Source organism: Oncorhynchus keta, chromosome 35 (assembly GCF_023373465.1).
Source record: "Oncorhynchus keta strain PuntledgeMale-10-30-2019 chromosome 35, Oket_V2, whole genome shotgun sequence".
In the NCBI taxonomy this organism is placed as follows: Eukaryota; Metazoa; Chordata; class Actinopteri; order Salmoniformes; family Salmonidae; genus Oncorhynchus; species Oncorhynchus keta.
In genome coordinates, this window is record NC_068455.1 from 13356774 (window position 1) to 13383512 (window position 26739).

The 26739-nt window shown below is 41.3% G+C and overlaps 1 protein-coding gene across 1 annotated transcript in view; it reads right to left on the bottom strand.

Annotated features, from left to right (window-relative positions):
- Positions 1-3175: 3175 nt before the first annotated feature.
- Positions 3176-26739, bottom strand: part of LOC118368079 (DNA (cytosine-5)-methyltransferase 3A-like) — a 76116-nt gene continuing 52552 nt past the window's right edge. Inside the window, exons 15-24 of the mRNA XM_052496600.1 lie at positions 18922-19034; positions 18393-18582; positions 17505-17589; positions 16766-16911; positions 10965-11055; positions 10710-10858; positions 10281-10366; positions 9517-9586; positions 9142-9260; positions 3176-7253 (exon numbers count right to left, since the gene is read on the bottom strand). Coding sequence (XP_052352560.1) covers positions 7112-7253; positions 9142-9260; positions 9517-9586; positions 10281-10366; positions 10710-10858; positions 10965-11055; positions 16766-16911; positions 17505-17589; positions 18393-18582; positions 18922-19034 — 1191 coding nt within the window. The 3' untranslated portion in view covers positions 3176-7111. The remainder of the gene's footprint in view (positions 7254-9141; positions 9261-9516; positions 9587-10280; positions 10367-10709; positions 10859-10964; positions 11056-16765; positions 16912-17504; positions 17590-18392; positions 18583-18921; positions 19035-26739) is intronic.

A 26739-nucleotide genomic window follows, 5' to 3' on the forward strand; every position in this document is an offset into this window, starting at 1 on the left:
CATGCTCTACCAACTGAGCCACAGAAGGACAGACATCTACTTTGTGAATGACACAAGTAATTTTTCCAACAATTGTTTACAGACAGATTATTTCACTTAGAATTCACTGTATCACAATTCCAGTGAAGTCAGAAGTTTACATACACTAAGTTGACTGTGCCTTTAAACAGCTTGGAAAAATCCAGAAAATGATGTCATGGCTTTAGAAGCTTCTGATAGGCTAATTGACATAATTTGAGTCAATTGGAGGTGAACCTCGATGTATTTCAAGGCCTACCTTCAAACTCAGTGCCTCTTTGCTTGACATCATGGGAAAATCAAAAGATATCAGCCAAGATGGCAGCAGCATGATGTGGGGGTGCTTTGCTGCAGGAGGGACTGGTCCGCTTCACAAAATAGATGGCATCACGAGGATGGGAAATTATGTGGATATATTGAAGCAACATCTCAAGACATCATTCAGGAAGTTAAAGCTTGGTCGCAAATGGGTCTTCCAAATGGACAATGACCCCAAGCATACTACCAAAGTTGTGGCAAAATGGCTTAAGAACAACAAAGTCAAGGTATTGGAGTGGCCATCACAAAGCCCTGACTTCAAACGTATAGAAAATTTGTAGGCAGAACTGAAGGAGCGTATGCTAGCAAGGAGGCCTACAAACCTGACTGGAGGAATGGGACAAATTTTATCCACCTTATTGTGGGAAGCTTGTGGAAGGCTACCTGAAACGTTTGACCCAAGTTAAACAATTTAAAGGCAATGCTACCAAATACTAATTGAATGTACTGTATGTAAACTTCTGACCCACTGGGAATGTGATGATAGAAATAAAAACTGAAATAAATCATTCTCTCTACTATTATTCTAACATTTCACATTCTTAAAATAAAGTGGTGAACCTAACTGACCTAAGACAGGGAATTTTTACTAGGATTAAATGTCAGGAATTGTGAAAAACTGACTTTAAATGTATTTGGCCAAGGTGTTTGTAAACTTCTGACTTCAACTGTATATATATATATATATATATATATATATGTGTGATTGGGTGTATAGACATATAGACAGTATATGGATAGAATATGTAATTTATGTACAGCAATAGTTAAATAGGATAGGCTTTGACTAGAATACAGTATATACATATGAAGTGGGTAAAACAGTAGGTAAACATTATTAAAGCGATTAATGTTCCATGACTTTGTACATAGGGCAGCAGCCTCTAAAGTACATGATAGAGTAACCGGGTGGAAGCCGGCTAGTGGTGACTAAAGTTCAGAGCAGGGTACTGGGTGGAAGTCGATTAGTGGGGACTAAAGTTCAGAGCAGGGTACTGGGTGGAAGCCGGTTAGTGGGGACTAAAGTTCAGAGCAGGGTACTGGGTGGAAGTCGGTTAGTGGGGACTAAAGTTCAGAGCAGGGTACTGGGTGGAAGTCGATTAGTGGGGACTAAAGTTCAGAGCAGGGTACTGGGTGGAAGCCGGTTAGTGGGGACTAAAGTTCAGAGCAGGGTACTGGGTGGAAGTCGATTAGTGGGGACTAAAGTTCAGAGCAGGGTACTGGGTGGAAGCCGGTTAGTGGGGACTAAAGTTCAGAGCAGGGTACTGGGTGGAAGCCGGTTAGTGGGGACTAAAGTTCAGAGCAGGGTACTAGTGGGGACTATTTAACAGTTTGATGGCCTTTAGAAATAAACAGTTTTTCAGTCTCTCGGTCCCAGCTTTGATGCACCTGTACTGACCTCGCCTTCTGGATGGTAGTGGAGTGAACAGGCTCGGATGGCTGAGGTCCTTGATGATCTTATTGACCTTCCTGTAACACCGGATGCTGTAGATGTCCTGGAGGGCATCTCCGATGATGCATTGGGCAGAACACACCACCCTCTGTAGAGTCCTGTGGTTGTGGACGGAACAGTTTCCTTACCAGGCGGTGATACAGCCAGACATGATGCTCTCAATAGTGCATCTGTAAACGTTTGTGAGGGTCTTAGTGGCCAAGCCAAATTTCTTCAGCCTTTTGAGGTTGAAGAAGCACTTTTGCACCTTCTTCACCACCATGTCTGTGTGGGTGGACTATTTCAGATTGCCAGTGATGTGTACACCGAGGAACTTGAAGCTTTTCACCTTCTCCACTACAGTCCCATTGATGTGGAGTGCTCCCTCTGCTGTCTCCTGAGGTCCACGATCAGCTCCTTCGTTTTGTTGACGTTGAGGTTATTTTCCTGGCACGTCACCTCCTCCCTGTAGGCTGTCTCGTCATTGTTGGTAATCAAACCAACCACTGTTGTGTCATCTGCAAACTTGATGATTGAGTAAGACACAATGGTCCCATCTGATCTCACCTCCTCCAGCCTGCCATCTTTGATGGCATGAATTTAAATTGTTAGAGCAATCACTCGAGAACCTTGGATGTGAACTGTGATTACATTTTAGCAGACACTCTTATCCAGAGTGAGTGCATTAATTTTCATTCTGGTCTCCCGTGGGAACTGAACCCAACATCCTGGCATTGCAAGCACCATGCTCTACCAACTGAGCCACACAGGAACTTATTGTGAAAAGAAGGATCATGGATAGTAAAGCAAGGAGGCCATAAAATCACAAGACAGCCTATAAATAACAATACACATATTTTTTTTAATCATAAAGTATACTATTCAGATTTAAGGTTTATGTAATCATTATGAACACAAGACAAGACATTAGGCTATAATAAACACTACAAACACAGATTATTATTATTAGTAATCGGTAGGCCTTAAATGTGTGAGAAAATCCAGGGTGATGTGAGCAATAGCAGAGCCAGCAAACTATTACCTTTTGTAAAATAAAAATGTTTCCCTGAGATTTTAAAATGGTTTATAAGTAGGCTTTAGTTTTTACTTTAGTATAGATGTGCAACAATTGTTCCATAGGTAATGTATGTTGTTATGTTTGGGGTGGCAGGGTAGCCTAGTGGTTAGAGCGTTGGACTAGTAACTGGAAGGTTGCAAGTTCAAATCCCCGAGCTGACAAAGTACAACTCTGTCCTTGTTCCTAGGCTGTTGTTGAAAATAAGAATTTGTTCAATTAGTTAAATAAAGGTTTAAAAAAAAATTTGCTAAGAAACCTGATCAAGTATAGTGATCAGATGTTGTATGGTTCAATTTATTCCGGGTATAGGTGAAGAATAACAAGAGCTATCATATTTTTGCACAAAAACAATACATTTATTCAAGTGTTCTCCAGCACAAATACATAAGGAGCCGTTTTCTTATTTCTGGGCACTAAAACATAAGTAATGGGTAAAGGGTGGAGAATGACTGCTACATCTGCTGTATGCACTGATCATCTTAAAGACAAAGAACATAGGCCATAAAACAATGAATATGACACAAAAAAAAGTCACACAAACTGACCTGTCTGATGCATTGGAACAGTGAAATGTCATGGGAAAGAATCCTAAATGGCACCCTATTCCCTATATAGCGCACTACTTTTGACTAGTGTCCAATGTAGTGTAGTGCACTATATAGGGAATAGGGTGCCATTTGGGACACAGTATAATATTTGCCAATAATAACAAAAAATGACCATCGAAAACAAGACATGGAGGACAGAATATTATGGCACGGAATGTAGGATTAAGAAGCAAAGCGAATGCCAGGTTTTACACATACATTATGCTACAGTAAACGTTATTACTGAAATGCTTTTATTTTTTTGTTATTTCCCATTATGGAGTAAATGGTTTTTCCAACAGATAAGCACCAACCAACTACAGCAATTTCTAGTCTAAAACAATATAGGAAACTAATTATTATTTATATTTTTTTTCAAGTCAAAAGTTCAAATGTTAATATATGCATCCTATGAGAGTGAAATAATGGTGCTTTTCCATCATACTACAAGGAAGTTAAAAACAGTCATTGTCAAGACAAGTTTTATTTCTCTTCCAAAACAAATATATTTTTTCTTGATTAGATAAAATGTTTAGCACCGTCAGAAACACCTACAATCCCTCTTTATAGTTGTTATAAAAAGAAACAAAAGGCAAAAACAACCAACATTATGTAGGGCTGTGCAGTGAAGTAGAGACCGTTGCATCTTAAAGCTGTCATTATTAGGCTAAAGATCACTTGACACATTTAAACTGGATTCACTCAGGACTCACTCAAAACATCAAAAAACAAATCAAACAAATGAACAGTACTAGAAGGCAACACTTGGAGTCTACCCTCTAATGCTTCATAGCTTATTATGATATTTTAAAAAAAAAACTCTTTTTACTTGATTTTCTTTTTACTTTTTCACCTAATCTTTTTTTTTCTAATTCCATGATATATATTAGCAAAGAATTATATTTGTACATCTCATAGGTAATTCAAAAAGATAAAAACTAATCAAAAACAGTGACAGGAAAACTCTATGTACAAACTGTACAAGGGGCATGGTCATTTACTATAGGCAAAGGGAATTAACATCAATGTCAACACAACGCATGAGGATTCCTGCAAACCCAATGTCCGAAGTTCAACTAAAAAGGTGGAAAGGATACGATAAGGTCACTTAAGAACTTAATCATGTATGAAACTACATTTATGAAATGAAGTCATTTAGAATATTTAGATACAACATTGGTAAGTCATCATCTCTGCTACTGTATTTTTCTGGTCACCGTTCACTCTTCAGTTTTGAGTTCTGAAAAACTAATTTCTAAATCGTCCACAAATTTAAAAATGAATTCCCAGCAATTCTACACGTCTTGCCATGGGGCGTAGAGAAAATGTTGCAGTTTTAAATAAAGTTTTCTGCAATTCTACACATTTTGCCATTGGACAGAGAATTCTTTTTGCAATTTCATCACACATTTCATGCAATTCTACTCATTTTGCCATGGGGCAGAACATTTATTTTTCAGTTTTATAGCTAATTTCCTGCACTTCTATCCATTTTGCCAAGATTTAGAGTGAGAATAACTAACCAAATAAATGGGGCCCCTTGAAGTCAGGGCCCTAGGCACGTGCCCTGCTTGGCCGGTCAGTATTTGGCCATGACTACTCAAGTTTAGATAGCAGGCTAGACTAACTACCAATCTAAAAATGATTAGCTGACATGGCCAATTGAGTGACTGTCAGTGACTGACAAAACAAAAGAAAAACTGCAGAATGATGCCCAACCAAATGTCTAAATTGCACCTGGTGTATTGTACTATTCTTACTTTCAATAGTAAGTTCAGACCCCGACTGAGTTCCTAAAAATAAAAAAAACGCTTATGCCTGGAGCAGGTCCTGTAATCAGTTTGAAAATCTGTCTCTATCACTCTCGCGTTTTCTAATTATTTGAGGTCTACAAGAGGAAGGTGCAGAGGACATTGCATCTGCGTTCTGAAATTCATTTGGAAAAGTAACGTTACAAACATACGGTATAACATAGTTCCTCAACTCTGTTTTAAATTCTACAATGTCTTTTTTTTTTATCCAGAGAATGGCATACTGAATTACGGCTTTCAACAGAAGACAATATGAAAATGGAGCACATCAATCATTTTCTATGAATCTACTGTACATTGAGTAGGATCAATAATCAATCGTTTCCATGGATATATGGATTTAACATAATTCTATGAGTCCATTCTTCCACTTCTATTGGCACAGCCCTACTGTATAGAAAACATACTGTATTACACAGCTGTAGAACAGTTCACATCATAAAAACAACATTTCACAAGAAAAACCAAGAAGAAACATTTTAAAATACTGAAGAAAAAAAAAGTATACATATAAAAAAGTGCTTTACAATGTTGGTAAAACAGCACAAAATCGCTATAAAAAGGTAGAAGAACATTGTGAAGCCGCACCATTTTGTTAGAAGATTTGCACCTGACAGTATGTAGTTTGCAGGGGTGAAAAAGGGAAGGAGAGAGTCTTTACTTTATTGTGGAAACCCCAGGCCATCTGCCCTCCCTCCAGTCCAACCACCGTGCTCACTAACAGTTGTACAGTGATGACATTAGAAAAGAAGCATCACCACAGACTTTGATCTTAAGGTATTTTGTTGTTGTTGTAAGGACAGAATGCATCACCGCCCATGTGGCTAGCTTCATGTTGTGTTTGTGCAGAGTCAGACACAGGCATGCATGGGGGGGCCTGAGTTTACACGTAGCAAGGCTTGAACAATTATTTAAAAAACACCAGTAGAATTGATGTTTATAAAAGCTGTAAAACAGAAAAGAGGAGGATATGGCATATTGTTCTGCAGTCTACTGTCACCACACCTTTAATCGCCACTTTGAAATCATTTAAATTTACTAAAATAACACAGAACTTCTTTAAATAGTGAAAACATTACACTGAAAAAAAAAATGTCCCATCTTGTTTAAAGTGTAGTGCCTGTGCCACGTGACCTGTGATGCTTCCTATCGTCGTGAAGCACCATGGTATTGTAACCATTTTACAGTAGTACCTTTACCTTCAGTTAACTGTGTATATAAACTTTAAACAAAGAGGTATATGTGATCTGATGTTTTGGATTCATTAAGACACAGCTTTCTATGACACTGAAGACAATCACCCTTATTCACTTTAGCTCTGCGAGGCTCAGTAGCTGGAGGAATCTAAACTCAACATGACGATACTATCGCTGGCTTGCTTTACCCACTTCAGATATTTGCCAATAGAAAATCATGCCTACACAGCCAATATCTTTCACATACATACTGTACATACAGTATCATCAACTCTCTTTCAGATCTTTTCCAATCATCCAATCCTAGTCCTTATTCTAAAAGCCACACAGATCCTAGTTTCTTCTTTCTCAGTGCCTTGAGAAGAAAGCCTTGTCTCAAGTATAGCTTGCACAAATAAATCAATTTAAAAAATACTGGATAACACTGCTAAAAGGTAAAATTACATATACATATTAAATAGAATAAGAAGTACATTTCAAATTACAAGAAATAATTTGAAATATTTACTTTCATGATGTTTTGCTTGCCTGGCAAATGATACCAGGTACCAGGGAGTAGTATAATTTCACCAATGCTCATGTTTCTGGTTACAACATCAGTTCTATGTTTGTGATGGTCTAGTTAAGTCAAGTCTTGTTAAACGCAGGTGGTCTTGTTGAGCCAAGTCTTGTTAAACGCAGGCAAAATATTCTTTGAGTGGTGCAAACAAGTGTCGGATGACCGGTACACTCCACGACCTTCCCAGAAGCCTTTGCCTGGCCAGCCGACTCATGTTGGACACGTCTGTGTAATGGACTGGGAAGCCAAACACCCTGGGGAAGGAGACAGTAACCAGACAGCCACCAGAGGGAACAAGAGACAGACAGACAGCGCAGGAGACAGATGGATAGATACAGAGGGACAAAGAGAGGAAGAGAGCCTTGAGAATTAGTGACATAGGGTTTCCATGTGAGATTGACTTTAGGTCCTTTATAGAATTGTACATTGGAATCATACAGTGGGGCAAAAAAGTATTTAGTCAGCCACCAATTGTGCAAGTTCTCTCACTTAAAAAGATGAGGCTTGTAATTTCCACCATAGGTACACTTCAACTATGACAGACAAAATGAGAAAAAAAAATACAGAAAATGACATTGTAGGATTTTTATTGAATTTATTTGCAAATTATGGTGGAAAATAAGTATTTGGTCACCTACAAACAAGCACGATTTCTGGCTCTCACAGACCTTTAACTTCTTCTTTAAGAGGCTCCTCTGTCCTCCACTCGTTACCTGTATTAATGGCACCTGTTTGAACTTTCTATCAGTATAAAAGACACCTGTCCACAACCTCAAACAGTCACACTCCAAACTCCACTATGGCCAAGACCAAAGAGCTGTCAAAAGACACCAGAAACAAAATTGTAGACCTGCACCAGGTTGGGAAGACTGAATCTGCAATAGGTAAGCAGCTTGGTTTGAAGAAATCAACTGTGGGAGCAATTATTAGGAAATGGAAGACATACAAGACCACTGATAATCTCCCTCGATCTGGGGCTCCACGCAAGATCTCACCCCGTGGGGTCAAAATGATCACAAGAACGGTGAGCAAAAATCCCAGAACCACACAGGGGGACCTAGTGAATGACCTGCAGAGAGCTGGGACCAAAGTAACAAAGCCTACCATCAGTAACACACTATGCCGCCAGGGACTCAAATCCTGCAGTGCCAGACGTGTCCCCCTGCTTAAGCCAGTACATGTCCAGGCTAGAGAGCATTTGGATGATCCAGAAGAAGATTGGGAGAATGCCATATGGTCAGATGAAACCAAAATATAACTTTTTGGTAAAAACGCAACTCGTCGTGTTTGGAGGACAAAGAATGCTGAGTTGCATCCAAAGAACACCATACCTACTGTGAAGCCTGGGGGTGGAAACATCATGCTTTGGGCTGCTTTTCTGCGAAGGGACCAGGACGACTGAGCCGTGTAAAGGAAAAAATGAATGGGGCCATGTATCGTGAGATTTTGAGTGAAAACCTCCTATCAGCAAGGGCATTGAAGATGAAATGTGGCTGGGTCTTTCAGCATGACAATGATCCCAAACACACCGCCCGGGCAACGAAGGAGTGGCTTCGTAAGAAGCATTTCAAGATCCTGGAGTGGCCTAGCCTGTCTCCAGATCTCAACCCCATAGAAAATCTTTGGAGGGAGTTGAAAGTCCGTGTTGCCCAGCAACAGCCCCAAAACATCACTGCTCTAGAGGAGATCTGCATGGAGGAATGGCACTAAAAAACAGCAACAGTGTGTGAAAACCTTGTGAAGACTTACAGAAAACGTTTGACCTTTGTCATTGCCAACAAAGGGAATATAACAAAGTATTGAGATAAACTTTTGTTATTGACCAAATACTTATTTTCCACCATAATTTGCAAATAAATTCATTAAAAATCCTAGAATGTGATTTTATGGATTTTTGTTTCATTTTGTCTGTCATAGTTGAAGTGTACCTATGATGAAAATTACAGGCCTCTCTCATCTTTTTAAGTGGGAGAACTTGCACAATTGGTGGCTGACTAAATACTTTTTTGCCCCACTGTATATATCACTTTCTGTAAGGGAATCATTTTATAATAAAGATGTATGCCACTGTGAAAAACTGCTCGTAATAAAGTAATTTAAATATGGTATGATTAATTAATTTGAAAGGTAATCCGTTCCTACCTCTCCATCTCAGTGCACCAAAGAATGTCCTCCTTCTCGTTCATGAAGACGGGAAAGTGCTGGTCTTTACCCTGCTTAATGGAATTAGAGCGAGTGGTGATGGTCCTCACTTTGCCAAACTGGGGGGAAACCAGATGGTGAACACACTAAGTGGCTGGTGCATAAGTATAGGACAACCAAGTATTGTTTACAGACCAAATTGTTCATATGACCAAATATTTAATTTGACTGTTCAAAAGGTACTCACACTCAACTTATTTTTTTCTTGAACTAAGTTAATCAAATTAATGAACTATATAAATTACATATTTGGCCATATGCATAATTTGTACAATTAAAAAAAAAATACAGCTACAAAAAAGATGAATAAGTGACCTTCGCTGTTCTGCCGTGCTCCAAACAGTCCTGAAGGTCTAGTCTGTCCGTGAACATGGCCGTCAAGGGCCTGAAGAGGAATACAGATGGAAAAGTAAGAGATGTGTGAAAATACAGAGTGAGAGAGAGAGACAGCGGGAAAGAGAGCGAGAGGAGGAGAGCGTGAGAGAGAGAGGGCGAGTGAAAGATAGAATAAGAGCGAGAGGAGGAGAGTGTGAGAGAGAGAGGGCAAGTGAAAGAGAGAATAAGAGCGAGAGGAGGAGAGCGTGAGAGAGAGAGGGCGAGTGAAAGAGAGAATAAGAGCGAGAGGAGGAGAGCGTGAGAGAGAGAGGGCAAGTGAAAGAGAGAATAAGAGTGAGAGCGAGAGAATAAGAGCGAGAGCGAGTGAGTGAGCGAGTGAGCGAGCGAGAGGAGGAGAGCATGAGAGAGAGAGGGCAAGTGAAAGAGAGAATAAGAGTGAGAGCGAGAGAAAGAGAGTGAGTGAGTGAGTGAGCGAGTGAGCGAGCGAGAGGAGGAGAGCGTGAGAGAGAGAGGGCGAGTGAAAGAGAGAATAAGAGCGAGAGCGAGAGAAAGAGAGTGAGTGAGTGAGCGAGAGGAGGAGAACGTGAGAGAGAGAGAGAGAGAGAGAGAGAGTAGAGGGGAGAGATAAAAAGGTGATTAGGATTATTTAGTTCCTGGGTTTGACTGGCTCAGGAACTGGCCCAGGTATAAATTGCTTTAGGTGACAGGCTCGCTGTTTCTTCCCTCACCGTTCTCTCACCAACCTGTTCATGCCAGGCAGGTTGCCCCAGAAGTAGCGAGCACGGTGGGCAGCAGTCACCTCCTTGGCATCGATCATCACCGGGTTACACTGGAAGAGGAGAGACAGCATATTCATTTAACCTTTATTTAACCAGGTTATTGAAGACACATTCTCTTTTGCAATAATCACCAGAAGAATGTAGTGAAGATAATATTTTGTATAAGGAAAATGTCATACAATGATGAATGAATATGTTTAAATTAACAGTTTAAACTGCTCCTTCATAACCTAACTAGTATATTGACAGCATACACTGTCAATTATCACCACAAGGCATTCATAATACGTGAATCCATATTCCAATGGATGACTGATATACATGACTGACATGACTGAAATATAGTATCATTTGTTCTTCTAGAAGTTATATAGTCTCTGTAAAGGAACAAACCTCTAGAAAGCGAGAGATGTCCCTCTTGTCACTGACGCCCATCGCCACCACGTTTTCAAAGAGCCAGAAGAACGGCCGGTTGTCGCCCTCTTTGGGCCGAGCCTCGTGCAGCAGGCGGTAGAACTCAAAGAACAGCCGACCAGTGCCCTCTACAGGACAGACAGAGAAGGACAGGCATATGAAATTCAGCTCCAGGAAATAAGTCTTCAGCAGGCCCAGAACACAAGTGATAAATGGTAAAGAGTTGTCACCTACCATAAAGACCCTTCCTAGCTGGGTTGACAATAGAGAGGTCGTTACACGGACTTCCACCAATCACTAAGTCAAAGGGGCCCCACTCGTGTAACTGTTAACGAGGGAGAGAGAGAACAGGAAAACAACGAGAGAAAGGAGGAGGACAGGAGATAAGAAAGACAAAATAGACTGATTATTCAACTAAGAGACACATTTTAAGTTATATGAAGTGTTATTGTAATAACTCTCACTGATAGGCACCTTACAATCTTTCTCATTTGGGATATCCTTCTTAAGAGACTGTGGCTAGGGTGTTCGTCTTTGAGCCAGGCTATAGGGATATCCTTCTTAAGAGACTGTGGCTAGGGTGTTCGTCTTTGAGCCAGGCTATGGGGATATCCTTCTTAAGAGACTGTGGCTAGGGTGTTCGTCTTTGAGCCAGGCTATGGGGATATCCTTCTTAAGAGACTGTGGCTAGGGTGTTCGTCTTTGAGCCAGGCTATAGGGATATCCTTATTGAGAGACTGTGGCTAGGGTGTTCGTCTTTGAGCCAGGCTATAGGGATATCCTTATTGAGAGACTGTGGGTAGGGTGTTCGTCTTTGAGCCAGGCTATAGGGATATCCTTCTTAAGAGACTGTGGCTAGGGTGTTCGTCTTTGAGCCAGGCTATAGGGATATCCTTATTGAGAGACTGTGGCTAGGGTGTTCGTCTTTGAGCCAGGCTATAGGGATATCCTTATTGAGAGACTGTGGCTAGGGTGTTCGTCTTTGAGCCAGGCTATGGGGATATCCTTCTTAAGAGACAGTGGCTAGGGTGTTCGTCTTTGAGCCAGGCTATGGGGATATCCTTCTTAAGAGACTGTGGCTAGGGCGTTCGTCTTTGAGCCAGGCTATAGGGATATCCTTCTTAAGAGACTGTGGCTAGGGTGTTCGTCTTTGAGCCAGGCTATGGGGATATCCTTCTTAAGAGACTGTGGCTAGGGTGTTCGTCTTTGAGCCAGGCTATAGGGATATCCTTATTGAGAGACTGTGGCTAGGGTGTTCGTCTTTGAGCCAGGCTATAGGGATATCCTTATTGAGAGACTGTGGCTAGGGCGTTCGTCTTTGAGCCAGGCTATGGGGATATCCTTCTTAAGAGACTGTGGCTAGGGTGTTCGTCTTTGAGCCAGGCTATAGGGATATCCTTCTTAAGAGACTGTGGCTAGGGTGTTCGTCTTTGAGCCAGGCTATTGGGATATCCTTATTGAGAGACTGTGGCTAGGGTGTTCGTCTTTGAGCCAGGCTATGGGGATATCCTTATTGAGAGACTGTGGCTAGGGTGTTCGTCTTTGAGCCAGGCTATGGGGATATCCTTCTTAAGAGACTGTGGCTAGGGTGTTCGTCTTTGAGCCAGGCTATAGGGATATCCTTATTGAGAGACTGTGGCTAGGGTGTTCGTCTTTGAGCCAGGCTATGGGGATATCCTTCTTAAGAGACTGTGGCTAGGGCGTTCGTCTTTGAGCCAGGCTATAGGGATATCCTTCTTAAGAGACTGTGGCTAGGGTGTTCGTCTTTGAGCCAGGCTACGGGGATATCCTTCTTAAGAGACTGTGGCTAGGGTGTTCGTCTTTGAGCCAGGCTATAGGGATATCCTTATTGAGAGACTGTGGCTAGGGTGTTCGTCTTTGAGCCAGGCTATAGGGATATCCTTATTGAGAGACTGTGGCTAGGGCGTTCGTCTTTGAGCCAGGCTATGGGGATATCCTTCTTAAGAGACTGTGGCTAGGGTGTTCGTCTTTGAGCCAGGCTATTGGGATAGCCTTATTGAGAGACTGTGGCTAGGGTGTTCGTCTTTGAGCCAGGCTATAGGGATATCCTTCTTAAGAGACTGTGGCTAGGGTGTTCGTCTTTGAGCCAGGCTATGGGGATATCCTTCTTAAGAGACTGTGGCTAGGGTGTTCGTCTTTGAGCCAGGCTATAGGGATATCCTTATTGAGAGACTGTGGCTAGGGTGTTCGTCTTTGAGCCAGGCTATGGGGATATCCTTCTTAAGAGACTGTGGCTAGGGTGTTCGTCTTTGAGCCAGGCTATAGGGATATCCTTATTGAGAGACTGTGGCTAGGGTGTTCGTCTTTGAGCCAGGCTATTGGGATATCCTTCTTAAGAGACTGTGGCTAGGGTGTTCGTCTTTGAGCCAGGCTATTGGGATATCCTTCTTAAGAGACTGTGGCTAGGGCGTTCGTCTTTGAGCCAGGCTATGGGGATATCCTTCTTAAGAGACTGTGGCTAGGGTGTTCGTCTTTGAGCCAGGCTATTGGGATATCCTTCTTAAGAGACTGTGGCTAGGGCGTTCGTCTTTGAGCCAGGCTATGGGGATATCCTTATTGAGAGACTGTGGCTAGGGTGTTCGTCTTTGAGCCAGGCTATTGGGATAGCCTTATTGAGAGACTGTGGCTAGGGTGTTCGTCTTTGAGCCAGGCTATTGGGATATCCTTCTTAAGAGACTGTGGCTAGGGCGTTCGTCTTTGAGCCAGGCTATAGGGATAGCCTTATTGAGAGACTGTGGCTAGGGTGTTCGTCTTTGAGCCAGGCTATGGGGATATCCTTCTTAAGAGACTGTGGCTAGGGTGTTCGTCTTTGAGCCAGGCTATAGGGATATCCTTATTGAGTGACTGTGGCTAGGGTGTTCGTCTTTGAGCCAGGCTATAGGGATATCCTTATTGAGAGACTGTGGCTAGGGTGTTCGTCTTTGAGCCAGGCTATAGGGATATCCTTATTGAGAGACTGTGGCTAGGGTGTTCGTCTTTGAGCCAGGCTATAGGGATATCCTTATTGAGAGACTGTGGCTAGGGTGTTCGTCTTTGAGCCAGGCTATTGGGATATCCTTCTTAAGAGACTGTGGCTAGGGTGTTCGTCTTTGAGCCAGGCTATGGGGATATCCTTCTTAAGAGACTGTGGCTAGGGCGTTCGTCTTTGAGCCAGGCTATTGGGATAGCCTTATTGAGAGACTGTGGCTAGGGTGTTCGTCTTTGAGCCAGGCTATAGGGATAGCCTTATTGAGAGACTGTGGCTAGGGTGTTCGTCTTTGAGCCAGGCTATTGGGATATCCTTATTGAGAGACTGTGGCTAGGGTGTTCGTCTTTGAGCCAGGCTATAGGGATAGCCTTATTGAGAGACTGTGGCTAGGGTGTTCGTCTTTGAGCCAGGCTATTGGGATATCCTTCTTAAGAGACTGTGGCTAGGGCGTTCGTCTTTGAGCCAGGCTATTGGGATAGCCTTATTGAGAGACTGTGGCTAGGGTGTTCGTCTTTGAGCCAGGCTATAGGGATAGCCTTATTGAGAGACTGTGGCTAGGGTGTTCGTCTTTGAGCCAGGCTATAGGGATAGCCTTATTGAGAGACTGTGGCTAGGGTGTTCGTCTTTGAGCCAGGCTATTGGGATATCCTTATTGAGAGACTGTGGCTAGGGCGTTCGTCTTTGAGCCAGGCTATAGGGATATCCTTCTTAAGAGACTGTGGCTAGGGTGTTCGTCTTTGAGCCAGGCTATGGGGATATCCTTCTTAAGAGACTGTGGCTAGGGTGTTCGTCTTTGAGCCAGGCTATGGGGATATCCTTCTTAAGAGACTGTGGCTAGGGCGTTCGTCTTTGAGCCAGGCTATAGGGATATCCTTATTGAGAGACTGTGGCTAGGGTGTTCGTCTTTGAGCCAGGCTATTGGGATATCCTTCTTAAGAGACTGTGGCTAGGGTGTTCGTCTTTGAGCCAGGCTATAGGGATATCCTTATTGAGAGACTGTGGCTAGGGTGTTCGTCTTTGAGCCAGGCTATGGGGATATCCTTCTTAAGAGACTGTGGCTAGGGCGTTCGTCTTTGAGCCAGGCTATGGGGATATCCTTATTGAGAGACTGTGGCTAGGGTGTTCGTCTTTGAGCCAGGCTATGGGGATATCCTTCTTAAGAGACTGTGGCTAGGGCGTTCATCTTTGAGCCAGGCTATGGGGATATCCTTATTGAGAGACTGTGGCTAGGGTGTTCGTCTTTGAGCCAGGCTATTGGGATAGCCTTATTGAGAGACTGTGGCTAGGGTGTTCGTCTTTGAGCCAGGCTATAGGGATAGCCTTATTGAGAAACTGTGGCTAGGGTGTTCGTCTTTGAGCCAGGCTATAGGGATATCCTTATTGAGAGACTGTGGCTAGGGTGTTCGTCTTTGAGCCAGGCTATTGGGATAGCCTTATTGAGAGACTGTGGCTAGGGCGTTCGTCTTTGAGCCAGGCTATAGGGATATCCTTATTGAGAGACTGTGGCTAGGGTGTTCGTCTTTGAGCCAGGCTATTGGGATAGCCTTATTGAGAGACTGTGGCTAGGGTGTTCGTCTTTGAGCCAGGCTATAGGGATAGCCTTATAGAGACTGTGGCTAGGGTGTTCGTCTTTGAGCCAGGCTATAGGGATATCCTTATTGAGAGACTGTGGCTAGGGTGTTCGTCTTTGAGCCAGGCTATTGGGATAGCCTTATTGAGAGACTGTGGCTAGGGTGTTCGTCTTTGAGCCAGGCTATTGGGATAGCCTTATTGAGAGACTGTGGCTAGGGTGTTCGTCTTTGAGCCAGGCTATTGGGATAGCCTTATTGAGAGACTGTGGCTAGGGTGTTCGTCTTTGAGCCAGGCTATAGGGATAGCCTTATTGAGAGACTGTGGCTAGGGTGTTTGTCTTTGAGCCAGGCTATTGGGATATCCTTATTGAGAGACTGTGGCTAGGGTGTTCGTCTTTGAGCCAGGCTATTGGGATAGCCTTATTGAGAGACTGTGGCTAGGGTGTTCGTCTTTGAGCCAGGCTATAGGGATATCCTTATTGAGAGACTGTGGCTAGGGTGTTCGTCTTTGAGCCAGGCTATAGGGATAGCCTTCTTAAGAGACTGTGGCTAGGGTGTTCGTCTTTGAGCCAGGCTATAGGGATATCCTTATTGAGAGACTGTGGCTAGGGCGTTCGTCTTTGAGCCAGGCTATAGGGATATCCTTATTGAGAGACTGTGGCTAGGGCGTTCGTCTTTGAGCCAGGCTATAGGGATATCCTTATTGAGAGACTGTGGCTAGGGCGTTCGTCTTTGAGCCAGGCTATAGGGATATCCTTATTGAGAGACTGTGGCTAGGGCGTTCGTCTTTGAGCCAGGCTATAGGGATATCCTTATTGAGAGACTGTGGCTAGGGCGTTCGTCTTTGAGCCAGGCTATTGGGATATCCTTATTGAGAGACTGTGGCTAGGGTGTTCGTCTTTGAGCCAGGCTATAGGGATAGCCTTCTTAAGAGACTGTGGCTAGGGTGTTCGTCTTTGAGCCAGGCTATAGGGATATCCTTATTGAGAGACTGTGGCTAGGGCGTTCGTCTTTGAGCCAGGCTATAGGGATATCCTTATTGAGAGACTGTGGCTAGGGCGTTCGTCTTTGAGCCAGGCTATAGGGATATCCTTATTGAGAGACTGTGGCTAGGGCGTTCGTCTTTGAGCCAGGCTATAGGGATATCCTTATTGAGAGACTGTGGCTAGGGCGTTCGTCTTTGAGCCAGGCTATAGGGATATCCTTATTGAGAGACTGTGGCTAGGGCGTTCGTCTTTGAGCCAGGCTATTGGGATATCCTTATTGAGAGACTGTGGCTAGGGCGTTCGTCTTTGAGCCAGGCTATTGGGATATCCTTATTGAGAGACTGTGGCTAGGGCGTTCGTCTTTGAGCCAGGCTATAGGGATATCCTTATTGAGAGACTGTGGCTAGGGCGTTCGTCTTTGAGCCAGGCTATTGGGAGTGACCTTGATCTAGTCTCACAGTTCATAACGTTATACTGTATGATACTCACATGTTTGCGTGTGACGTTCCTCACGTCGCCCACGTACATGATGCGTCCCTGATGCCTGACGATGCCCACCGTGATAGAGTCCTCACACACCTCCGACGCCACATAGCGCTCCACCTGGATACCCAGCTCCTTTAGCACCAGCAGACCTAAAGGTCAGAGGTCAATGAGGTCAAACATGTTGTTGCTCTTTTGATGGACACCATGACTTCCTGGACAACACTGACAGTTGTTGCTGAGTGGATTATCCTGGTTAAATAGAGTGGATGATTCTATTTCTATAATGATTAACTTGAAATTGATGAACTGAATGACAGAATACAGACACAACGCTGAAGGTCTGGCCTGAGGCGCACCATTAATTAGCGTTCACAGTTGTTGCCTTTTCCTTTTACAGGAGTGGGAACTCCAACGTCTTTTGTATTTTTGTGTGGTTTTATTAAACAGATGGGGAAGTGAAGGACAGACAGGAAAGGTATGAGAAGTGCACTGCTAGACAATATGGTTAAACAGCATACTGTGTGGATTAGTTTTGTATCTATCCATCCATCCATCCTTCCAAGACAGTCAGTGTAGTAAATATAGTCATGAGTTAGGGGGCCAGTCCCAGTGAAACCTGAGGCGGGCAGAACGTTTTGTAGAGACAGAGACTTTCAGAGGGTTTTGTGTCAAGGAGAGGAGAGGAGGGGAAGGAGAGGGGAAGGAGGAGAGAAGAGGACAAGAGGGGAGATTCCTGTCTAACCTGTTGCTATGCCGTCGAACAGTGACAGGACACGAATAGGTTGTCTCTTCTCTGCCATGACTGGAGGGTAAAGCTTTGGTTGTTCCTGTGAAACAACAGAGAGAGAGAGAGAGAGAGAGAGAGAGAGAGAGAGAGAGAGAGAGAGAGAGAGAGAGAGAGAGAGAGAGAGAGAGAGAGAGAGAGAGAGAGAGAGAGAGAGAGAGAGAGAGAGAGAGAGAGAGAGAGAGAGAGAGAGAGAGAGAGAGAGAGAGAGAGAGAGAGAGAGAGAGAGAGAGAGAGAGAGAGAGAGAGAGAGAGAGAGAGAGAGAGAGAGAGAGAGAGAGAGAGAGAGAGAGAGAGAGAGAGAGAGAGAGAGAGAGAGAGAGAGAGAGAGAGAGAGAGAGAGAGAGAGAGAGAGAGAGAGAGAGAGAGAGAGAGAGAGAGAGAGAGAGAGAGAGAGAGAGAGAGAGAGAGAGAGAGAGAGAGAGAGAGAGAGAGAAGATACGGCTCAGTTTTGACCCAGAGGAGAGGGAGCCTGGAATGACTTCAGCTGTCTCTAATGTGTGAAGCCCTATTCATAGAGCCCCATAGCTGTGATAATCTGCCTGCTCATTGTTGCAGATTTAGGGAGCTAATTTGGCTGTAATACACACTGTGTGTCTGTCACAATGGAACATAGAATCACTGTGGCTCTGTGGCTTCTTTATTTTGATTTGTTATTTAATTTATACATTTTTTACTTCAGGTTATTTTAGTAAATACTTTCTTAACACTTGTTTTTCTTAAAACTGCATTGTTGGTTAAGGGCTTGTAAGTAATTATTTCACTGTTGTATTCGGTGCATGTGACATTTTTTTTTTATTTGGGTGTGAACTTCACACACACAGCTAGTACTGAGGTACTACTCACAAAATCTTGGTCGTGATTGTTAGCGAAGAAGTGCTGTAGACGGCAGGGCCAATCAGTGTGACGCTCCAGCAGGCCGAACACGCCCTTCTGGCTCTTCTCACACATGTAGCAGCACCAGGGATCCTCTTTTATAGCTATCTGTGCTGCACCTGGCCCCACAAGTAGGTCAACACACTCCACACAGAAACACCTGGAGGGGACAGAGGGAGGTGTGTTATTACACTGCTAGACACTTGTACACACACACACACACACACACACACACACACACACACACACACACACACGGACCCACACAATCACACAAACGTAAGAACAAACATACTGTACACACACTCACGGACCCACGCAATCACACATACGTAAGAACGAACATACTGTACACACACAATGCACAAAGACACACACACTTATGCAAACCATCAAGATAAACGTAAACTGGCACACTCTAACACACCGAGTGAATCACACAAGTTAATGAACAATAACACACATATCTGTGAACATCATATGAAAGTCGTCCACTCACCTGCAGCAGTTGTTGTTCCCACACATGAGAACCTCTCGTCCTCCACAGCAGATGGTGCAGTATGACTGGTAACCATCGTCATCATACTGATATGCACATTCTAGAAAGCAGTTCTGGAACACAGTGAACAAGACATTTCAGCGTTGAGATTCGCTGCGCGCTCTATAAGCTGAATCACATTATTGTCAATATTATTATTGAAAGAACAACAAGTAGCAATGAGAAAACCAGTGTGAACACTAAGTATCATTGACTCACAGAGAACGCTGACTGTGTACTAAAAGGTTTGTTGTGTTTGTAATAGCCTTATTGTTAACACATTATGTGCTTAGTGATTCTGTAAGCCTTTCCTGTAAGCTGTGTTTGTGTTTTGGTAACAGAGCTTTAAAATAGGGCTTAAAACCTAGAGGGGGGTTAGACCAGGGTCCATATCAAGCATCTCAGAATAAGAGTGCTGAATCATGTCCAACCCATCCTTGTAATCTTATTTATTGTGATCTAAAAGCAAAACTGATCTGAACTTTATAATAACTGTTTCATCATAAACTGATCTGAACTTTATAATAACTGTGTCATCATAAACTGATCTGAACTTTATAATAACTGTGTCATCATAAACTGATCTGAACTTTATAATAACTGTTTCATCATAAACTGATCTGAACTTTATAATAACTGTTTCATCATAAACTGATCTGAACTTTATAATAACTGTGTCATCATAAACTGATCTGAACTTTATAATAACTGTTTCATCATAAACTGATCTGAACTTTATAATAACTGTTTCATCATAAACTGATCTGAACTTTATAATAACTGTGTCATCATAAACTGATCTGAACTTTATAATAACTGTTTCATCATAAACTGATCTGAACTTTATAATAACTGTGTCATCATAAACTGATCTGAACTTTATAATAACTGTGTCATCATAAACTGATCTGAACTTTATAATAACTGTTTCATCATAAACTGATCTGAACTTTATAATAACTGTTTCATCATAAACTGATCTGAACTTTATAATAACTGTGTCATCATAAACTGATCTGAACTTTATAATAACTGTTTCATCATAAACTGATCTGAACTTTATAATAACTGTTTCATCATAAACTGATCTGAACTTTATAATAACTGTGTCATCATAAACTGATCTGAACTTTATAATAACTGTTTCATCATAAACTGATCTGAACTTTATAATAACTGTGTCATCATAAACTGATCTGAACTTTATAATAACTGTTTCATCATAAACTGATCTGAACTTTATAATAACTGTTTCATCATAAACTGATCTGAACTTTATAATAACTGTGTCATCATAAACTGATCTGAACTTTATAATAACTGTTTCATCATAAACTGATCTGAACTTTATAATAACTGTGTCATCATAAACTGATCTGAACTTTATAATAACTGTTTCATCATAAACTGATCTGAACTTTATAATAACTGTTTCATCATAAACTGATCTGAACTTTATAATAACTGTTTCATCATAAACTGATCTGAACTTTATAATAACTGTTTCATCATAAACTGATCTGAACTTTATAATAACTGTTTCATCATAAACTGATCTGAACTTTATAATAACTGTTTCATCATAAACTGATCTGAACTTTATAATAACTGTTTCATCATAAACTGATCTGAACTTTATAATAACTGTTTCATCATAAACTGATCTGAACTTTATAATAACTGTTTCATCATAAACTGATCTGAACTTTATAATAACTGTTTCATCATAAACTGATCTGAACTTTATAATAACTGTTTCATCATAAACTGATCTGAACTTTATAATAACTGTTTCATCATAAACTGATCTGAACTTTATAATAACTGTGTCATCATAAACTGATCTGAACTTTATAATAACTGTTTCATCATAAACTGATCTGAACTTTATAATAACTGTGTCATCATAAACTGATCTGAACTTTATAATAACTGTTTCATCATAAACTGATCTGAACTTTATAATAACTGTTTCATCATAAACTGATCTGAACTTTATAATAACTGTGTCATCATAAACTGATCTGAACTTTATAATAACTGTTTCATCATAAACTGATCTGAACTTTATAATAACTGTTTCATCATAAACTGATCTGAACTTTATAATAACTGTGTCATCATAAACTGATCTGAACTTTATAATAACTGTTTCATCATAAACTGATCTGAACTTTATAATAACTGTGTCATCATAAACTGATCTGAACTTTATAATAACTGTGTCATCATAAACTGATCTGAACTTTATAATAACTGTTTCATCATAAACTGATCTGAACTTTATAATAACTGTTTCATCATAAACTGATCTGAACTTTATAATAACTGTGTCATCATAAACTGATCTGAACTTTATAATAACTGTTTCATCATAAACTGATCTGAACTTTATAATAACTGTTTCATCATAAACTGATCTGAACTTTATAATAACTGTGTCATCATAAACTGATCTGAACTTTATAATAACTGTTTCATCATAAACTGATCTGAACTTTATAATAACTGTTTCATCATAAACTGATCTGAACTTTATAATAACTGTGTCATCATAAACTGATCTGAACTTTATAATAACTGTTTCATCATAAACTGATCTGAACTTTATAATAACTGTTTCATCATAAACTGATCTGAACTTTATAATAACTGTTTCATCATAAACTGATCTGAACTTTATAATAACTGTTTCATCATAAACTGATCTGAACTTTATAATAACTGTGTCATCATAAACTGATCTGAACTTTATAATAACTGTTTCATCATAAACTGATCTGAACTTTATAATAACTGTTTCATCATAAACTGATCTGAACTTTATAATAACTGTTTCATCATAAACTGATCTGAACTTTATAATAACTGTGTCATCATAAACTGATCTGAACTTTATAATAACTGTTTCATCATAAACTGATCTGAACTTTATAATAACTGTTTCATCATAAACTGATCTGAACTTTATAATAACTGTTTCATCATAAACTGATCTGAAATTTATAATAACTGTTTCATCATAAACTGATCTGAACTTTATAATAACTGTTTCATCATAAACTGATCTGAACTTTATAATAACTGTTTCATCATAAACTGATCTGAACTTTATAATAACTGTTTCATCATAAACTGATCTGAACTTTATAATAACTGTTTCATCATAAACTGATCTGAACTTTATAATAACTGTTTCATCATAAACTGATCTGAACTTTATAATAACTGTTTCATCATAAACTGATCTGAACTTTATAATAACTGTTTCATCATAAACTGATCTGAACTTTATAATAACTGTGTCATCATAAACTGATCTGAACTTTATAATAACTGTTTCATCATAAACTGATCTGAACTTTATAATAACTGTTTCATCATAAACTGATCTGAACTTTATAATAACTGTTTCATCATAAACTGATCTGAACTTTATAATAACTGTGTCATCATAAACTGATCTGAACTTTATAATAACTGTTTCATCATAAACTGATCTGAACTTTATAATAACTGTTTCATCATAAACTGATCTGAACTTTATAATAACTGTTTCATCATAAACTGATCTGAACTTTATAATAACTGTTTCATCATAAACTGATCTGAAATTTATAATAACCGTTTAATTATTTTTTCATTCAACTTTTTCACCTGGACGCTTTATCTGGTTAGGGTTAGGGGTTAGGTTTAGGGGTAGGGGTTAGGTTTATGGTTAGGGTTTAGGGGTAGGGTTAGGGGTTAGGTTTATGGTTAGGGTTAGGGTTTAGGTTTATGGTTAGGGTTTAGGGGTAGGGTTAGTGGTAGGGTTAGGGGTAGGATTAGGGGTAGGGTTAGGGGTAGGGTTAGGGGTAGGGTTAGGGGTAGGGTTAGGGGTAGGGTTAGGGGTAGGGCTACCGACGTAAAGGCTCATCTGAAGAGGGTACTGGCTAAGGTTAAAACTGTAGAGTGTAGAGAGTATAGGGATATTGTTATCCACGTTGGCACCAACGATGTTCGGATGAAACAGTCAGAGGTCACGAAGCACAACATAGCTTCAGTGTGTAAATTAGCTAGAAAGATGTGTCGGCATCGAGTAATTGTCTCTGGCCCCCTCCCAGTTAGGAGGAGTGATTAGCTCTACAGCAGAGTCTCACAACTCAATCGCTTGTTGAAAACTGATTTATGCATGTCCCAAAACATAGAATGTGTAGATAATTGGCCCTCTTTCTGGGACTCATCCACAAACAGGACCAAGCCTGGCCTGCTGAGGAGTGATGGTCTCCATTCTAGCTGGAGTGGTGCTCTCATCTTATCTACCAACATAGACAGGGCTCTAACTCCTCTGGCTCCACAATAAGATAGGGTGCTGTCAGCCAGCCTGCCAGGTTAGTGGAGTCTGCCATTAGCACAGTCAGAGTAGTCAGCTCAGCCCATTGAAACCGTGTATGTGCCTCGATCAAGGTTGGGCAAAACTAAACATGGCGGAGTTCGCTTTAGCAATCTCACTGGAATAAATACCTCCTCCATTCCTGTCATTGTTGAAAGAGATTGTGATATGTCACATCTCAAAATAGGGCTACTTAATGTTAGATCCCTCACTTCCAAGGTAGTTATAGTCAATGAAGTAATCGCTGATCATAATCTTGATGTGATTGGCCTGACTGAAACATGGCTTAAGCCTGATGAATTTACTGTGTTAAATGAGGCCTCTCCTTTTACAACAAAATAAATGACTGCGTTTTCATCTTTTGAGCTTCTAGTCACGACATCTATGCAGCCTACTCAATCCCTTTTTATAGCTACTGTTTTCCTCACTGAGTTCCCTGAATTCCTATCGGACTTTGTAGTCATAGCAGATAATATTCACATTTTTGGTGACTTTAATATTCACATGGAAAAGTCCACAGACCCACTCCAAAAGGCTTTCGGAGCCATCATCGACTCAGTGGGTTTTGTCCAACATCTTTCCGGACCTACTCACTGCCACAGTCATACTCTGGACCTAGTTTTGTCCCGTGGAATAAATAGTGTGGATCTTGTTCTTCCTCATAATCCTGGACTATCGGACCACCATATTATTATGTTTGCAATCGCAACAAATAATCTGCTCAGATCCCAACCAAGTATCATCAAAAGTCGTGCTATAAATTCTCGGACAACCCAAAGATTCCTAGATGCCCTTCCAGACTCCCTCCACCTTCCCAAGGATGTACAAACATCTGTTAACCACCTAACTGAGGAACTAAATTTAACCTTGAATAATACCCTAGATGGAGTGGCACCCCGAAAAACAAAAAACATTTGTCACAAGAAACTAGCTCCCTGGTATACAGAAAATACCTGAGCCCTGAAGGAGAAGCATGCTTCCAGAAAATTGGAATGGAAATGGCGCTCCACCAAACTGGAAGACTTCCAACCAACTTGGAAAGACAGTATCGTGCAATATCGAAGAGCCCTCACTGCTGCTCAATCATCCTATTTTTCCAACTTAATTGAGGAGAATAAGAACAATCCCCACCAAAAATGTGGTACGGTCGCAAAGCTAACTGAAAAGCAGCATTCCCCAAGAAATGATGGCTTTCACTTCAGCAGTGATGAATTGATAAACTTCTTTGATGAAAAGATCATGATCATTAGAAAGCAAATTACAGACTCCTCTCTGAATCTGCGTATTTCTCCAAAGCTCAGTTGTCCTGAGTCTGCACAATACTGCCAGGATCTAGGGTCAATGGACACGCTCAAGTTTTTTTATCCTATGTCTCTTGTGTCACGCTCGTCGAAATCGTGGAAATGACCGGAGCAAGGTGCAGCGTGGTGAGCGTACACTTTACTTTACAAAAAAAATGTAAATGTCGCCAACAAAACAAGAAACAACAAAAACAAACATGAAGCTTACTAGGGCTATACAGGCCACTAACAAAGACAACTACCCACAAAATACAAAAGGAAAAAAGGCTGCCTAAGTATGATTCCCAATCAGAGACAACAATAGACAGATATCCCTGATTGAGATTCATACCCGGACAAAACATAGAAACACAGAACATAAGAGTTTCCCACCCGAATCACACCCTGACCAACCAAACATAGAGAATAAAAAGATCTCTACGGTCAGGGCGTGAGATCTTGACATATTCATGAAAATAGTCATGGCCTCTAAACCTTCAAGCTGCATACTGGACCCTATTCCAACTAAACTACTGAAAGAGCTACTTCCTGTGCTTGGCCCTCCTATGTTGAACATAATAAATGGCTCCCTATCCACCGGATGTGTACCAAACTCATTAAAAGTGGCAGTAATAAAACCTCTCTTGGCCTGGTTTAGATCATATCTGTCGGAAAGATATCAGTTTGTCTCTGTGGATGGTTTGTCCTCTGACAAATCAATTGTAAGTTTTGGTGTTCCTCAAGGTTCAATTTTATGACCACTATTGTTTTTGCTATACACCTCTTGGTGATGTCATTCGTAAAAAATATTTTTATTTGTTGTATATTCTCTTCTTTTTCTCCCCAATTTAGTGGCCAATTGGTAGTTAGTCTTATCCCATCGCTGCAACTCCTGTACGGACTCGGGAGAAGCGACAGTTGAGAGCTGTGCGTCCTCTGAAACACAACCCAAACAAGCCGCACTGCTTCTTGACACAACACCCGCTTAACCCGGAAGTCAGCCGCACCAACGTGTAGGAGGAAACACCGTATACCTGGCAATCGTATCAGCGTGCATTGCGCCCGGCCCGCCACTGGAGTTGCTAGTGCGCGATGGGACAAGAATATTGTTGCCGGCCAAACCCTCCCCTAAACCAAACGACGCCGGGCCAATTGTGTACTGCCCCATGGGTCTCCTGGTTGCGGCTGGCTGCGACAGAGCCTGCACACGAACCAGGATCTCTGGTGGCACAGCTAGTACTACGATGCAATGCCTTCGACCACTGCGCCACAAGGGAGGCTGTCATTTGGAAACATAATGTTAACTTTTACTGCTATGCGGATGATACACAGCTGTACATTTCGATGAAACACGGTGAAGCCCCAAAATTGCCCTCCCTGGAAGCCTGTGTTTCAGACATAAGGAAGTTGATGGTGGCAAATGTTTTACTTTTAAACTCGGACAAAACAGAGTTGCTAGTTCAAGTTCCCAAGAAACAAAGAGATCTTTTGTAGTATCTGACAATAAATGTTGATGGTTGTACAGTCGTCTCAAATAAAACTGAAGGGCCTCGGGGTTACTCTGGACCCTGATCTCTCTTTTGACGACCATATCAAGAATATTTCAAGGACAGCTTTTTCCATCTTCGTAACATTGCAAAAATCTTAAATGTTTTGTCCAAAAATGATGCAGAAAAGATAATCCATGCTTTTGTCACTTCAAGATTAGACTACTGCAATGCTCTACTTTCTGGTTACCCGGATAATGCACTGAATACATTTCAGTTAGTGCTAGAATCTTGACTAGAACCAAAAAATGTGATCATATTACTCCAGTGCTAGCCTCTCTCCACTGGCTTCCTGTTAAGGCAAGGGCTGATTTCAAGGTTTTATTGCTAACCTACAAAGCATTACATGAGCATGCTACCACCTACCTCTCCGATTTGGTCCTGCTGTACATACCTACGATCACAAGACGCAGGCTTCCTTATTGTCCCTAGAATTTTTGCGCAAACAGCTGGGCTTTCTGCTATTGAGCTCCATTTTTATAAAATGGTCTGCCTATCAATGAGAGAGACGCAGACTCGGTCTCGACTTTTAAGTTTTTATTGAAGATTAATCTCTTCAGTAGGTCCTATGATTGAGTGT